General features: G+C 46.1%; 1 protein-coding gene across 2 annotated transcripts; it reads left to right on the top strand.

The window, feature by feature from the left end:
* Nucleotides 1-146: 146 nt before the first annotated feature.
* Tada3 (transcriptional adaptor 3) lies at nt 147-12,866 on the top strand. 2 transcript variants are annotated; one of them, XM_015495004.2, is made up of 9 exons: nt 147-624; nt 1,281-1,513; nt 2,857-3,107; nt 3,189-3,294; nt 5,428-5,569; nt 5,673-5,776; nt 7,658-7,767; nt 8,421-8,606; nt 12,347-12,866. In XM_015495004.2, the coding sequence occupies exons 2-9, from the start codon at nt 1,307-1,309 to the stop codon at nt 12,537-12,539; spliced, it is 1,299 nt and encodes a 432-aa protein (XP_015350490.1). In that variant the 5' UTR covers nt 147-624; nt 1,281-1,306; the 3' UTR covers nt 12,540-12,866. The 2 variants fall into 2 exon arrangements, with proteins under 2 accessions (XP_015350490.1, XP_015350491.1); XM_015495005.2 differs by having other exon boundaries at nt 147-628.
* Nucleotides 12,867-14,349: the final 1,483 nt, after the last annotated feature.

Genomic DNA, 14,349 nt, shown 5'->3' with positions numbered 1-14,349 from the left:
CTCTTGGGCCACCTTTTCCCGTAGCCTTCCCCCTATCATACAATAGTACAGCCCGACCTTAGGTTGGGCACCAAATTAGGACAAGCCGAGGCGGAGAAGCTTACGTTCCTTCCGGCGCTGCGCCCCCATCCTTTTTCCGCGCCCCTCCTACCTGCAGCCCCTGGGGCTTGGTGGAGCTAACTGCCGCGCGGAGATCTCGGCTGCCGAGCCCCGCCCCCGGCCTCGGGCTGTCCCCAAGGGTCCTCTGGAGGCCTATTACAGGGGCCTTCCGCAGGCTCGCTGGCTGCCCGCACCCCACCCCCCCCCCCCCGCTAGCTTCAGTGGGCTCGCCCTAGCCGTCTCCCCGCCCCCGCGTCAACTACAGGGTTCCGCCCATAGCCAGTTCCGGGGCGGTTGCTCGGCTAGACCACGGCTCCCCGCCCCCTCCTGCGGCCCGGGGGCCGCGGGAGGCCGCAGAGAGGAGGCAGAGGGGGCGGGGGCTGCGTTAGGGGCTCCCTAGAGGACGGGGACGCTGGAGGCGGGACATTGAGGCGACCCACGGGTGGGGCAGCCATTAAGCAGTCCCATTTCTTCGGTGCCAGGCACTGAACTGGGCATCATCTCTTAATCCTCAGCACATCCCAGGTAGGTAGGTACTGTTGTCCCCATTTTACAGATTCATACTTCTATGCGGGAAACAGAGACCTCTTGTTTTGTCCCCATTTTGCATATGGAAAAACTGAGACTCCGTTTAAATAACGTGTTCAGGGGCACATAAGTAGAAAATGGGCTTGAACTCAGTTTTGTCTCCCGACCAGCCTTCCAAACCAGCCAAGGTGGCATAGAAAGGGGAAAAAGGTGGAATAGGATGAAACAAGGAGAGGCTGGGAGGCACAGAGAACGTTGTAAGGAGGGGGATGATTGAAACCCAGAGGCTCAGGAGAAGAACAGGAGGGAAGGGCATCAGGAAGCCTGGGCACAGAGACTGCACACTCAGGAACTACCTGGGGTCAAGTTGAGTTTTGTAAGCTTAAGCATGTCCTCACCCTTTCAGAGTCTTGGTTTCTTTCTCTGTAAAAAGACCATCACAGTGGTCCCTGCTTATGGAGGTGGGTGAGAAATTCAGTAAGATAAGCTCTGCACCTAGCTTAGTGCATGGTAGGTGCTTTGTAAATAGGAGCTGTGCTGTCAATCTTGTTAGTAAGGAAGAAACTTGACTTTTTTGTTGAATTCCCCAGTGGAAGAAGCCTTTGGGCTTTTCTTATGCCACTGTCTCCCATCAACAGCCCTTTCCTCTCCAGCTCCACAGGGTTACATCTCTTGGGCCATGAGTGAGCTAAAGGACTGCCCGTTGCAGTTCCATGACTTCAAATCTGTGGACCACTTGAAGGTGTGTCCTCGCTACACAGCAGTGCTGGCCCGCTCTGAGGATGATGGCATCGGCATTGAGGAGTTGGACACCTTGCAGCTGGAGCTTGAGACTTTGCTGTCCTCTGCCAGCCGGCGTCTGCGTGTGCTGGAGGCTGAAACCCAGGTGATACCCCAAAGAGGGGACATCACCGGAAATGCACTGTGTCAAGTTATGGGGTGGGTCATTAGGTTAGCTTCATATGCTGAGGTTGAGGGACTGATGAGAAGAGAGAGATACACAAACAGCTCATGTGATACATTAAATACATATAATGTTCATAATCCTTGTAAATTGCAAGTGTTCTCATTCACTAAGCTTTTATTGATCCCACTTACCATTATGTTTTGGGTCCTGTGCTAGTCAGTAGAGGGAGATAATTTAGAACCATTTTGCCATCAGGGAACTTGCCAACTAAAAGGAATGGGGAGATCTAGATTTGAACCTTTGCCTAAGCACTTTGTAGTGTTGATGTTTCTTACCTATGTGACTTTGAGAAAGTTAGCTCCTATCTCTGAGCCTGTCAGCAAAGTGGGCTTAACAATAGAATTCACTTTAGATCTTTTGTGAGGATTAAAAGAATGTTTGCAAAGGCTCAGCCCAGTGTCTGACACTAAGTAAACATTCCAAATGTTATTTATAGCTACTATTCCAGTTATTTTTATTCAGTGTATTAACATCCCCAGAGCTCCAAGTCCTAGGCATCAATCTGGATCTTGGGGAATAGAGATGGTTATGATAAGTTTCCTGATCTCAGGTAGCTTAGTCCAGTAAAGAGACAAGGTACAGTGCTTTTGCAGTGTGATCAGGCAACATGATTGGGTCTCCAGTGGAAGTGCAAGGTGCCAGATTCAGAGAGGGAGGAGATGCCATTTTAACTTTACCTAAAAGAATTTGTGGTACAATCAGTTGTGTTTTAAAACCAAGGAAGCTAAGTAACTGAGCCAAGGAAAGCTTTGCAGGCGGTTGACATTTGAAATTAAAGTTTACTGGGAGTCTTCACAGAAAGTCACCTCCAGCATATTTCCCCAGGGCTGACATGCACTGGGGTCTGATCATTTATTTGACTTTTCTACTGTGTGTGACTAGCTTGGGTGATACATAGGTGAATAAGACTACAGACAGACAGGTGAATGGAAAGTTGAGAAGTATGTGAATAAAATCCTATGAAACCTGAGTTTTAGGGTCTAGAGTTGTGGCTCAGTGGTAGAATACTTGCCTGGCATGTGTAAGGCCCTAGGTTCACTCCTTAGCCCAGCATATTAAATAAATAAATAAATAAATAAATAGATGATCCATTAAAAAAAAAACAAACTTAGTTTTAAAGGATGGTTAGGAGTTTGTTAAGCAAAACGGTAAGGGGGAAATCCTGGAGCCTCCTTGAATTCTAGATCCTCATTTATTCATTGGAAAAAAAGAGTTATTCTATGTCTTCCCTCCTTCTCAGTGACAATCTCTGTAAATTTCAGATCCTTACTGACTGGCAGGATAAGAAAGGTGACCGAAGATTCATGAAACTGGGTCGAGACCATGAGCTTGGAGCTCCCCCTAAACATGGGAAACCCAAGAAGCAGAAACTGGAAGGGAAGACTGGACATGGGCCAGGCCCTGGCCCTGGGCGACCCAAATCCAAAAACCTTCAACCCAAGATCCAGGAATATGAATTTACTGATGATCCAATCGATGTGCCGCGGATCCCCAAGAACGATGCCCCCAACAGGTTCTGGTCAGAGAACATAGTGGGAGGACCCAAGACTGAGGCCCAGAAGGGTACTCACTCAGGATCTGCTTCTCCCTACAGGTTCTGGGCTTCTGTGGAGCCTTACTGTGCTGATATCACCAGTGAGGAGGTGCGCACGCTGGAGGAACTCCTGAAACCCCCAGAAGATGAAGCTGAACATTACAAGGTAGAAATGCTGGGCCTGCACAGACAAGGGGGAGAACAAGAGGGTCAGTGGTGCCTCAGAATCATAGACAGCAGAGCCATGCATCATGTGCCCTTCCCTACCCTGGCAGCCCCCTGTATGCTGCATTAGCCTATCCAGACTCCAGACTCAGACTCTCAGCTTTCTTCTTGCACCACTTTCTCTGGACCCCAGACATGGCACCACAGCCTCAGGCAGCTACATCAGTGAAGTTCCCCCTTGTCCCCTCATCTCTATCCCCTCTGCTTTGGTTCAAGCCTTCACCTTTTATAGAGCCTCTTTTTTTGTGGGGGTGGGGTGTACCAGGGATTGAACCCAGGGGTGCTTAACCACCAAGTCACAGCCCTTTATATTTTTTATTTTCAGACAGGGTCTCACTATGTTGCTGAGGCTGACCTTGAATTTACAGTCTTCCTGCCTCAGACTGAGTTTACTTTAATATATGAGAATTGTGTGTGTGTGTGTGTGTATGAGAGATACTAGGGATCAAACCAAAGGGCACCATAAATAAATGGGCTGGAGATTATAAATAAATGGGCTGGAGATATACCCGTTTATATCTCCAGCCCATTTATTTATTTATTTATTTATTTATTTATGGACAGGGTCCTACTAAGTTGCCCACGCTGTCCTTGAACTTGTGATCTTACTGCCTCCTGTTTCCTGAAGCTTGTTTCCAGGCTTGTGCCACCACACCCAGCTTAAAAGAATTTTTAAAGAGACAGATCTCACTATATTGTCCAAGCTAGCCTTGACCCTTGGGCTCAAGCAATCCTGACTCAGCCCCCTCAGTGGCTGGGGACTACAGACATGCACTACTATGCCCACATTAAAAGTTAGTTTTTCTACAATGAAAATAAAAGCATATTTTATTAAAGAAAATATGAGAAAGTACTTGGGGCGGGGGTCCTCTACAATAGCTCACCTGCCACAATCAGAGGTGCTTATGACGTGGGCCTGCTTCCAGGCCTGGCCTAGCTGCTGTTATCCACAGGATTGAGTTCAAGTGTCTTGGTTCATGGTGATATGGCCCCAGTGCCCCTCTCTAGTTTCCTTGGCCACATCCCTCTTCCTTGCTGTATTTACCAGCCCTGCCAAGTACCTTGCCATCACTCTAGGTCTCTAGGCCCGTACATAAGCTCTTCTCCCCTTCAGGGATTGACTTTCCCTTCAAGGCCCTGATCTCGTATTACCACCACCAAAATGACTTCACATTTCACAACAAAATATTCTCATATTTGTACTACCACAACACCTTGAATCTACCTCTTTAATTTCACGTGTCTGAATTTTTTTAAAATTTGAGGACCGGCTGTACCTCCGTGTCAGAACCCATGCTTAGCTTTTGAGAGGCTCTATGGTCAATACTCAACCAACAAAACAAAACAACCACCAAATTACTTGAAAAAGCAGTCCATATAGGCAGTAGTAAGCTCAAGCAACACAAAAAATAATTTGCTTTCACCCAGAATCTCCTAGTTCTCTTCTGTGGAGGCAACAGTTGTGACTGAGACAGCCCATATGTCCATATTATTTTGGACTCCATAGTTAGGAAATCATTTCAATTCAGGATTGAATCCAGGTAGTGTAAATAGCCTGCATGCCCAACTGAAGGGGATTTATTGGCTCAGTTGTCCTACCTCCATATGATGAAGTAACTTGTAACTATGAATCATATTAAAGAAAATACTTAATTGACATAAAAGCATATAAACAATGAGCTACATCCCCACCCCTTTTTATTTTTTATTTTGAGACAGGGTCTCACTGAGTTGCTGAGGTTCTTGCTTAAATGACTGATGCTGGCCTTAAACTTGGAATTCTCCTGTCTCAGCTTCCCAAATTGCTAGGATTACAGGTGTGCGTCATTGTGCCCAGCTGTGTTTTGGTTCTTTATGTGCCTGTCTAGAATGTGAGTGTAGAGATTTTATCTTCTTTGTTCCTTTTCATCTGTATGTGGCACCACCTATGACCCTGGGTTAAGGACTTGGGAGACAGTAAAAATAAGTGAATGGAAAGCTTGCTGGCAATGTCAAGTGCAAGCAGAGCCTTCCATGCTCTAGGCATGGCCAGCTAGTGTTTACCCTTCAAGGCTAAATGGCATTTCTCCCACAGATCCCACCCCTGGGGAAGCATTATTCCCAGCGCTGGGCCCAGGAGGACCTGCTGGAAGAGCAGAAGGACGGGGCCCGGGCAGCAGCTGTGGCTGACAAGAAGAAAGGCCTCATGGGGCCACTGACTGAACTAGACACTAAAGGTAGGTTCCTTCCTCCTTGCCCCTCCCTTCCTGTCCCACCCCAGGCCAGGACTTGGGTTTCCATCTTCAGCCCACCTGTCCTTCTCTATTCTGCCTACCTCAGATGTGGATGCTCTGTTGAAGAAGTCAGAGGCCCAGCATGAACAGCCAGAAGATGGGTGCCCCTTTGGTGCCCTCACACAGCGCCTCCTGCAGGCCCTGGTGGAGGTGAGTATGCCAGCTCAAAACAGGAACCACATTTCCTTTTTAAAAAAAATGCTTTAGGGCTGGGGTTGTGGCTCAGTGGTAGAGGACTTGCCTAGCAGGCGTGAGGCAGTGAGTTCAATTCTTAGCACCACATAAAAATAAATAAAATAAAGACATTGTGTCCATGTACAATTAAAAAAAAAATGCTTTATCCAGTGTGGTGACTCAGGAGGCTGAGGCAGAAGGATGGCAAGTTTGGCTGGACACAGTGATGCACACTTGTAATCTCAGCAGCTTGAGAGACTGACACAGGAGGATCACAGGTTCATAGCCAGCCTCAGCAACAGCAAGGTACCAAGTAGCTTACTAAGACCCTGTCTCTAAATACAAAAAAATAGGGCTGGGGATGTGGCTCAGTGGTTGAGTGTTGGTCCCTGAGTTCAGTCCCCACTACCCCGCCAAAAAAAGGATGGCAAATTTGAGGCCAGCCTCAGCGACTTAGTAAAACCCTGAGCAACTTAGGAAGACCATGTCTCAAAAATAAAATAAAAAGGACTGGAATGTGGCTCCGTGGTAAAGCGCCCCTGGGTTCAATCCCCTGTACAAAATAATTTTTAAAAAAAAAGGAGAAAGAGCTTTATGTTTATCAGCTTTATAAAATTTCACAGATAAGCTTGTATTACCAACCTAGAGATCATAAAATAAAACATTACTATATTCTAGAAGCTAGTCTCACATCCTTCCTAGTCTCTAACCTCCAAAGATAGCTTCTCTTCCACAGTCTCTTTTGCTGAGTGTAGGCAAAGGGCTAAGTCTTGTGTGAGGCTTTCCACACATCTTATGCGAGCAATGACAGTGGTTAGCTCTGTGTTACATGTGAGAAAACTGAGGTTCAGAAAAGTTTGCTTAAGATCACACAGCTAATAGGCAAAGGTAGGATCAAACCTTTACTTCAGGGTCTTTATCTTAATACCCACTGCCTGACCTTGGGCACAACCTCTCACCTTACTGGGCCTCAGTTTCTTCTTTTGTCTCAAAGACAATAATTTATTTCTCTCTCATATAACAATCTGGGGCACATGTTCCAGGTTGAATAAGGTAGAGGTAGGGGAAGGTCATGGCCCTACACCACCAAGACTGATGGTGGCTTTGCACAGTCACTCTGGGTGTGATTGCTACTTCAATCCTACAAAGATTGAAAATGGAAGAGTATGTTTGGTTGGTTGGTTCTGAGGATTGAACCCAGGTTCTGAGCTACATCCTCAGTCTTTTTTAATTTTAATTTTGAAACAAGGTCTCACTAAATTCCTTAGGACCTAGCTAAGTTGGCTGAGGCTGACCTCAAATTTTCCATCCTCCTGCCTCAGCCTCCTGAGTCACTAGGATCGAAGGTATACACTACTGTGCCGGGCAACAAGGAGCAATATGTAAAGGAAGCTTTGGGGGCCATAACTAGCTGGGACATCTCTTGATTATTTTCCCCTGGAGAAAAGTATTCCATGGCCACACCTGACTACAAGGGAACTTAGGAAATGCAGTTGTGCCCAGCTATTATAGAAGAAAGGAGAGCACCGTTGGGTCAGCACGCCCCCTCTCCCACACATGTCCCACAGTGTGGGGTTCCTTGCAAATGCTTTATCAACCTTAGCTGCTCCTACTACTGTTGTTGAGTTATTATCATTATTCTGTGTTTCCTGTTTCTGGTATCAATTCCTAAAACAATAACAACAAAAAAGGAATTTGTAGAATGATCAACACTTTTTGCTAAGGCTTCCCAGAAGAGGGTGAAATGAAAAAATTAAAGGGTATTTCTGGCCCCTGAAGGCTTATCTATGAAGATCAGTAGGAAAAACGAAATACTACAAGTCTTTCTCTTTCCACTCCATTTCTGTGGTCTTCCAGGAAAATATTATTTCCCCTATGGAGGACTCTCCTATTCCTGACATGTCTGGGAAAGAATCAGGGGCCGACGGGGCAAGCACCTCTCCCCGCAATCAGAATAAGCCCTTCAGGTGAGTGGCATCCTGTCTACACCTTGCAGCCTGGCCCTTGCTTGCCTTTTGGCTTCTGCTCATCTTGATGTGGGGAGATTTGCATTAACAGCAAAGCTGGGGAGTCTAGTAAAGCCCAGTAGAAGTCTCATCATGAGTGCTAGCCCAGCATTTCTGCGTACACAGGCTGAGTACAGGCTAGTTCATACTGCTTATCGTGTAAATAGCCTGCATGCCCAACTGAAGGGGATTTGTTGGCTCAGTTGTCCTACCTCCATATGATGAGGTAACTTGCAACTTTGAATCATATTAAAGAAAATACTTAATTGACATAAAAGCATATAAACAATAGAGTAACAAATGGTGAAACTATTCATTGTAGTCCAATATGGACAGTATGATCCTATTTTTACTTAAAATATATTTAAATGTGTATGCATAGTTTTCCCTGGAATAATTTATAGCAAACATTATAATTAATGTATAGCAAAATCTGGAAAATATGTATATGTATGTGTGTATCTATATTTGGAAATGGGGTTCCCAGAGCAAATAGAAAGTGTTCTCTGACCTTCAGAAGCCCTGGGAACCTCTAAGTACACCCCCCCTCCAAGATGACCCTAGAGCTGAGGGGCCATTTTCTGGAGACTAAGGGGGCCTGCCATGCCCCACAGTGTGCCGCATACCAAGTCCCTGGAGAGCCGCATCAAGGAAGAGCTGATTGCCCAGGGCCTTTTGGAGTCTGAGGACCGCCCTGCAGAGGACTCAGAGGATGAGGTCCTTGCTGAGCTGCGCAAACGACAGGCTGAGCTAAAGGCACTCAGTGCTCACAACCGCACCAAGAAGCACGACCTGCTGAGGTGAGTATAGACCAAGGCATGGTCCAGGGGCTTCAAGGAAGAGGCCAAGGAGGCCTCAGCCACTGCTGGTCACCTCTCAAGGCTTTAGACAGGCTTCTCAAACCTAGCTGAGCCTTTGTATCACCAGGAAAGTCTTGAAAAAAATATCAGTGTTAGGCAACACCCCTCTGGTTATGCCTCTGAGTGAGTCTCATTCCGCAGGACTAAGGCCTTCAGGCACCTGTGATTGATTGATTTGAGGGATTTTTGTTTTGTTTTTCGGTACTGGGGATTAAACCTAGGGGTGCTCTACCACTGAGCTACATTGCTAGCCTTTTTATTTTCTTACTTTGAGAAGGTTCTCACTAAGTAGTTGAGGCTCGCCTTGAATTTGTGCTTCTCCTACCTTAACCCTCTAAGTCACTGGGATTACAGGTGTGCTGTACTGTGCCTGGTGTTTTGAGGGTTGGTTTTTTTTTTTTTTTCTTTTTCAGTTGTCGGTGGACCTTTATTTATTTATTTGAGGTGGGGGAGTTGAATTCAGGGGCACTCAACCACTGAGCCACATCCCAAGCCCTATTTTTTATTTTATTTAGAGACAGGGTCTCACTAAGTTCTTTGCACCTCGCCATTGCTGAGGCTAGCTTTGAACTCATGATCCTCCTGTCTCAACCTCCTGAACTGCTGGGATTACAGATGTGCACCACTGAGCCCCGCAAATGGACTTTTATTTTATTTATTTATATGTAGTGCTGAGAATTAAACCCAGGCCTCACACATGCTAGGCAAGCACTCTACCCCTGAGCTATCCCCAGCCCTCACCTTATTTTCTTTTTCTTTCATGGTTTTGTTTCATATTATGAAACACTTCATTCAAAGAAAAAAATCAGAAAGAATAATACAATAATACCAATATGCTCTTCACCTAGATTGATCAACTGTTAACATTTTTTTAGACATGTATGATTTTTATTGGTCTATCACTTGAAAGTGACCAGTGTTTTAAAACTTGTTCTGCACAGTGGCATACACCTGTAATCTCAGTGTAAAAATAAGATGGGAAAAAAAAAAAAAGCCTAGGAATGTAGCTCACTGGCAGAGTCCTGGTTTTAGTCACCAGAACCAGGTGGGGAAAAAACAAAAAAACAAAAAAACTCATTGTTTAGGAAATCAGTTATGGTGCTATTCATTTTATATGAATTCCCATCCATCTTGCCCTACATTGATCACAACAAGGATATAGGTGACATTTAGAGGAAGACCATGGTAGGAACTGTCCTGTTATTAGGGAGATCAAGTAATAAGCCAAGCCAGGCACAGTGGTACATGCTTGTAATCGCAGCAACTTGAGAGGCTGAGACAGGAGGATCACAACTTCAAGGCCAGCTTCAGCAACTTAAGCCCTAAGCAATTTAGCAAGGCCTGTCTCAAAAAATAAAAAGGGCTGGGAATGCATCTCAGTGGTAAAGCACCCCCAGTACCAAAAAGAAAGAAAAGAAACAACCTACACAAGATTGTTTGCTTCTCTCAGGCAGGTACTATGTCTTATTTTCACAGAACCCTGACAAGGCAAGACACTTGTTCATTTGGCCAAGCTCTTAGCATCTCTTCTGACATTGTCCTGGGGGCTAGGAGGAAAGGCAGAGCAAAGGACCTCCAGTCTATTAGTAGATGATCAGTAAAGAGATGCGCCATTCAGTATTGGCCACATTATATTGTTACATTGTGTGCATGTACTAATATATAACAACAAATCCCACCATTATGGACAACTATAATACACCAATAAAAAAGAAAAGAAAAAGAGTGCACCACTCCCAGAAGTAGTAGTTTCCGACAAGCTGGTAGGGTTTTAAGGATAACGGGAACTAATGTGTCCCGAGTGCCTACTATGTACCCAGGCTTTCTGCACACCACCTCCTTTAATCTTGACAACCACCTAGGCAGTAGGTTGTATTTTCCCTGTTTACCAGATGAGGAAATAAAGGTCCAGTGAAATGAAATGCTCTGCTGAATGTCACATGGCCATTAAACAGCCAAGCTGAGATTGGAGCCCAAGGCTGATTCTAAGCCTCTTTCTAGTTCATGTTTCCTCTCAAGGGCAAGAAGATGAAATACAAAAAGAAATACAAAAACAACAGTGTCCTCATTATTAACATGAGAATAACAGTACAGAGGGAAGGGGAGAAAGAGCTAGAAGAGAGAAGAGTCACATGTGTAGTTGCAGAAGTAATGAGCAGTGGAGAGTTAGTTTAAGGCTATCAGAAGGCCAGAGATAGCCCTGAGCCCTGCTGTGGACCAACTTCCAGGTCTTAAACAAGACACTCCTTACCCAAGCTGCAGGCTTCCCTTATAAAAAAGTAACAGGTTGGACCAGATCTCTTAATGACCTTCAGTTCCACCATCAGTGGAATTCACAAGTCTGATCTTAGTTGGAGGGACTGATTGAGCACTCCCTACTTCTTATGGGCCTCAGGCTACCAAGGCCTTAGGCTGCTATGGAATATGGATGCTGAAGTAAACAGATCTCCTGTTAGCACCAGAACACTTTTTAAACAGCGTTATTTAAAAACAGTTTGGAGCTGGGTGAGGTGGCACCTGCCTGTAATCCCAACAACATGGGAACCTAAGATAGGAGGATCACAGGTTCAAGGGCAGTTTGGGCAACTAGTGAGACCTTGTGTCAAAATTTTTTAAAAAGGGCCGGGTGTGGTGGCACATGCCTGTAATCTCAGCGGCTTGGGAGACTGAGACAAGAGAATCTCAAATTCAAAGCCAACCTCAGCAATGATGAGGCATTAAGCAACTCAGTGAGACCCTGTCTCTAAATAAAATACAAAATAGTGTTGGGGGATGTGGCTCAGTGGCCAAGTGCCCCTGAATTCAGTCCCAGTACCCCCCTCAAAAAAATTTTTTTTAAAGGGATAGGGATGTAGTTGAGTAGTAGAGTGCCTTGTGTTCAGTCCCTAGGACCCCAAAAATAAATGAGAATAATTTTAAAAATTTGGGGGGATCGAACCCAGGGGCATTTTACTATTACATCCCCACTCCTTTCTATTTTTTATTTTATTTTTATTTTTAGTTGTTGAATGACCTTTATTTTATTTATTTACATGTGGTGCTGAGAATTGAACCCATGCCGGGCAAGTGTGCTACCACTGAGCCCCAGCCCCTCTATTTTTTATTTTGAAACAAGGTCTCCTCACTAAGTTGCTTGTGATCCTCTTGCCTCAGCCTCCCAAGTTGCTGGGATTACAGGTGTGCACCACCACACCTAGCAGAATAAAGAAAATTTTAAAATACAAAAAGAGTTTGGAGCCAGCCTACTCCAAATCTCCCTCACTAAGTGTGGGATCTTGGGACATCTCTTGTCCTTCTTGAGCCTCAGTGTCTTCATTGTTAACATGAGAATAACAGTACTTATTTTACAGGATTATTAGACGGATCAATCAAAGTATGTGTGTCTACATATTTTTTAGAGCAGTTTTAAGTTCACAACAAAATTGAGAGGAAGATACAGAGATTTCCCACATACCCCCTGCCTCACATGTGCACAGCCATAATCAATATGAGTTCGTATTTTTCAGGAGCTTAAAATAGTGGCTAGCCATAGCACCATATAAGCGTGTTCATTAACTTGACACTTTGGTCATGGTTGTGTGAAATGGTCCACAGGAGTGCCAGCCTAGGATGGTGGGCTGAGTCTGGAAGGAGGGGCCACATTCTGGAGGTGGGAAGAGCATGGCCCCTTTTCCCCACAGGTTGGCGAAGGAGGAGGTGAGCCGACAGGAGCTAAGGCAGCGGGTCCGTATGGCAGACAATGAAGTCATGGACGCCTTTCGCAAGATCATGGCTGCCCGGCAGAAGAAGCGGACCCCCACCAAAAAGGAAAAGGACCAGGCCTGGAAGACCCTGAAGGAGCGTGAGAGCATCCTGAAGCTGCTTGATGGGTAGCCCTGGTGCAGGCCCACTTCCTTCTTTGGGTGCAAAAGCCTTGCCCTATGGTTGCCCATTAAATGGTGACAGTCATTAGAGGACTGCAGCCCTCTTCTGAGGTCTTTAGGCCTAGCTCTGTACAGCTAGGTTGCAGGAGGCCGTACTGGGCTGTCCTGGGGTCCAGTTTCTGCTTGGTCCCCAGGGGCAAGGCTTAGTTTCTGGGTCTCCCTCTTTTCCCTCTTCACCATCCCCCACTCCCTTCCCCCACCAAGGACTTCTCCTTTGTGGTTTTGTAAAGTGCAAACTTAAGAATAAAGTGACTGCTGTGGTTTTTAAAAAAAAAAACAGAAAACATCCAGGTGTTTTGAGTGTCTGCGACTGTGAGGTGGGAAGGACTGGTGTGCGTGGCAGGGGGTCTAAGAGGGCACACTTGGTAGCCCAGCCTGGCCCAAGGGAGGCCTTCCTGAGGTTATTTGTTGCTACAGGTAACAGAACACCCCAGAAGCATGGTGGCAGGGCTCCCGGCAGTTTTAGGGCAGGGTTGACTTCAGGATGGGCCAATCCAGCAACTCACAGGGCCATCAAGGGTGTAGGTTTCTCAGCTGTCACCCCACTACTCTCCACCATGTCAGCTTCCTCTTCAGGGGGGTTCCCTGCCAGCTGTGGGGTGGCAGGCCATGGCAGCTGAGGCCAAATGCTCCCTTGTTTATGTCCAGCACTGGAGAGAGCAGGAGCTGGCTGGCTCCCAGGGCCCACTCAGAAGAGCAAAAAGCTCTTTCTCAGGTATCTGTATGTCTCAGCTACCCAAACGAGGGCTCACATGCCTGTTCCTGGAACACTCCCTTGGCAAGGGATGACTCTAACGGGTGTAAGCTAGTCTATAGAGTGGAATTTGCTACTCCACTATGCCATGGGAGGAAAGGGTGGAACCCAACATGGTTTGAGTAGGGAGGGGGCAGTGAATGCTAGACAGGCCACCAGCAGCAGCTCAGCCTGGGGAGAAAGCTAGGCCTGAGAAACAGATAAATAAGCTCTTGTCCCTGTCTCAAGTTCCCAGACTAGTCTGAAGGAGAGTCAGAGAATAATTTACTGTGGGAAAGTTGAGGTCACAGAAGGCACAGGGGAGAAGAAGCTTCCCTGAGGAAGTGACATGTGAACTGAGCTATAAGAAAGATGGCAAATTTCTTTCTGCTGGATAAATGTCCCTTGCCTCTTGCATGTGGATGTTGTATAACTGTCACTGTCAAATGAGGGTAGATGCATGACCCCAGCTTGGTCAATCACAGCACCCCATCCCTCTGGTCACAGTGGTTAACCCGCAGAATGGCCATGTAACCCAACCTGGCCACTCAGGCCCTCCTTAAGATTCCTGTATGGATGCTGAGTGTCACTTCCTTCTGGATCATAAGCCACAGATGATAAGCTTTGACCACCCACTGTCCCGCTTGCCTGCCATGTGGAAGAATCTGCCTGAGAATAAAGTCCACTCAGAGAAGCAGAGCCAAGAGATGGAGAAGGAAATAGAGTCCCAATGATGTAGCTAGAGGCCTGGATCAAGCCACGCCTGAAGCCACTAGATCCTCCCTTGAACTTCCCAGTTACATTAGCCCATAAATCTTGCTTTTAGCTTAAGCTAGTTTGCTTTGAAGTTTTGTCATCTATAACTTAAAAAATGCCTAACTAGTAAAAGTGGACTTTGGCAAAAAGAGAAATGGCATAGGCTCCTAAGAGGGGACAACATGAGATCCTGCTTCCCCTTAGGTTCAGGGGTAAGCTGCTGTAGTTTTTGAGTGACTCATTTTCCCCAAGTTGCTCATAGCCTTTTCAG

The sequence above is a fragment of the Marmota marmota genome, unplaced genomic scaffold (genome assembly GCF_001458135.2).
Source record: "Marmota marmota marmota unplaced genomic scaffold, marMar, whole genome shotgun sequence".
Classification (NCBI taxonomy): domain Eukaryota; kingdom Metazoa; phylum Chordata; class Mammalia; order Rodentia; family Sciuridae; genus Marmota; species Marmota marmota.
Note: the sequence above shows the minus strand (reverse complement) of the source record. Positions and strands in the feature narration are given on the sequence as shown.

Excerpts from the sequence above, each read along its gene's own strand:
- Tada3 (XM_015495004.2), top strand. The coding sequence starts at position 1,307 with ATGAGTGAGCTAAAGGACTGCCCGTTGCAGTTCCATGACTTCAAATCT. Across the intron at positions 3,108-3,188 it reads AAGAACGATGCCCCCAACAG|GTTCTGGGCTTCTGTGGAGC; the intron begins GTTCTGGTCAGA and ends TTCTCCCTACAG. Across the intron at positions 8,607-12,346 it reads AAGAAGCACGACCTGCTGAG|GTTGGCGAAGGAGGAGGTGA; the intron begins GTGAGTATAGAC and ends TTTTCCCCACAG.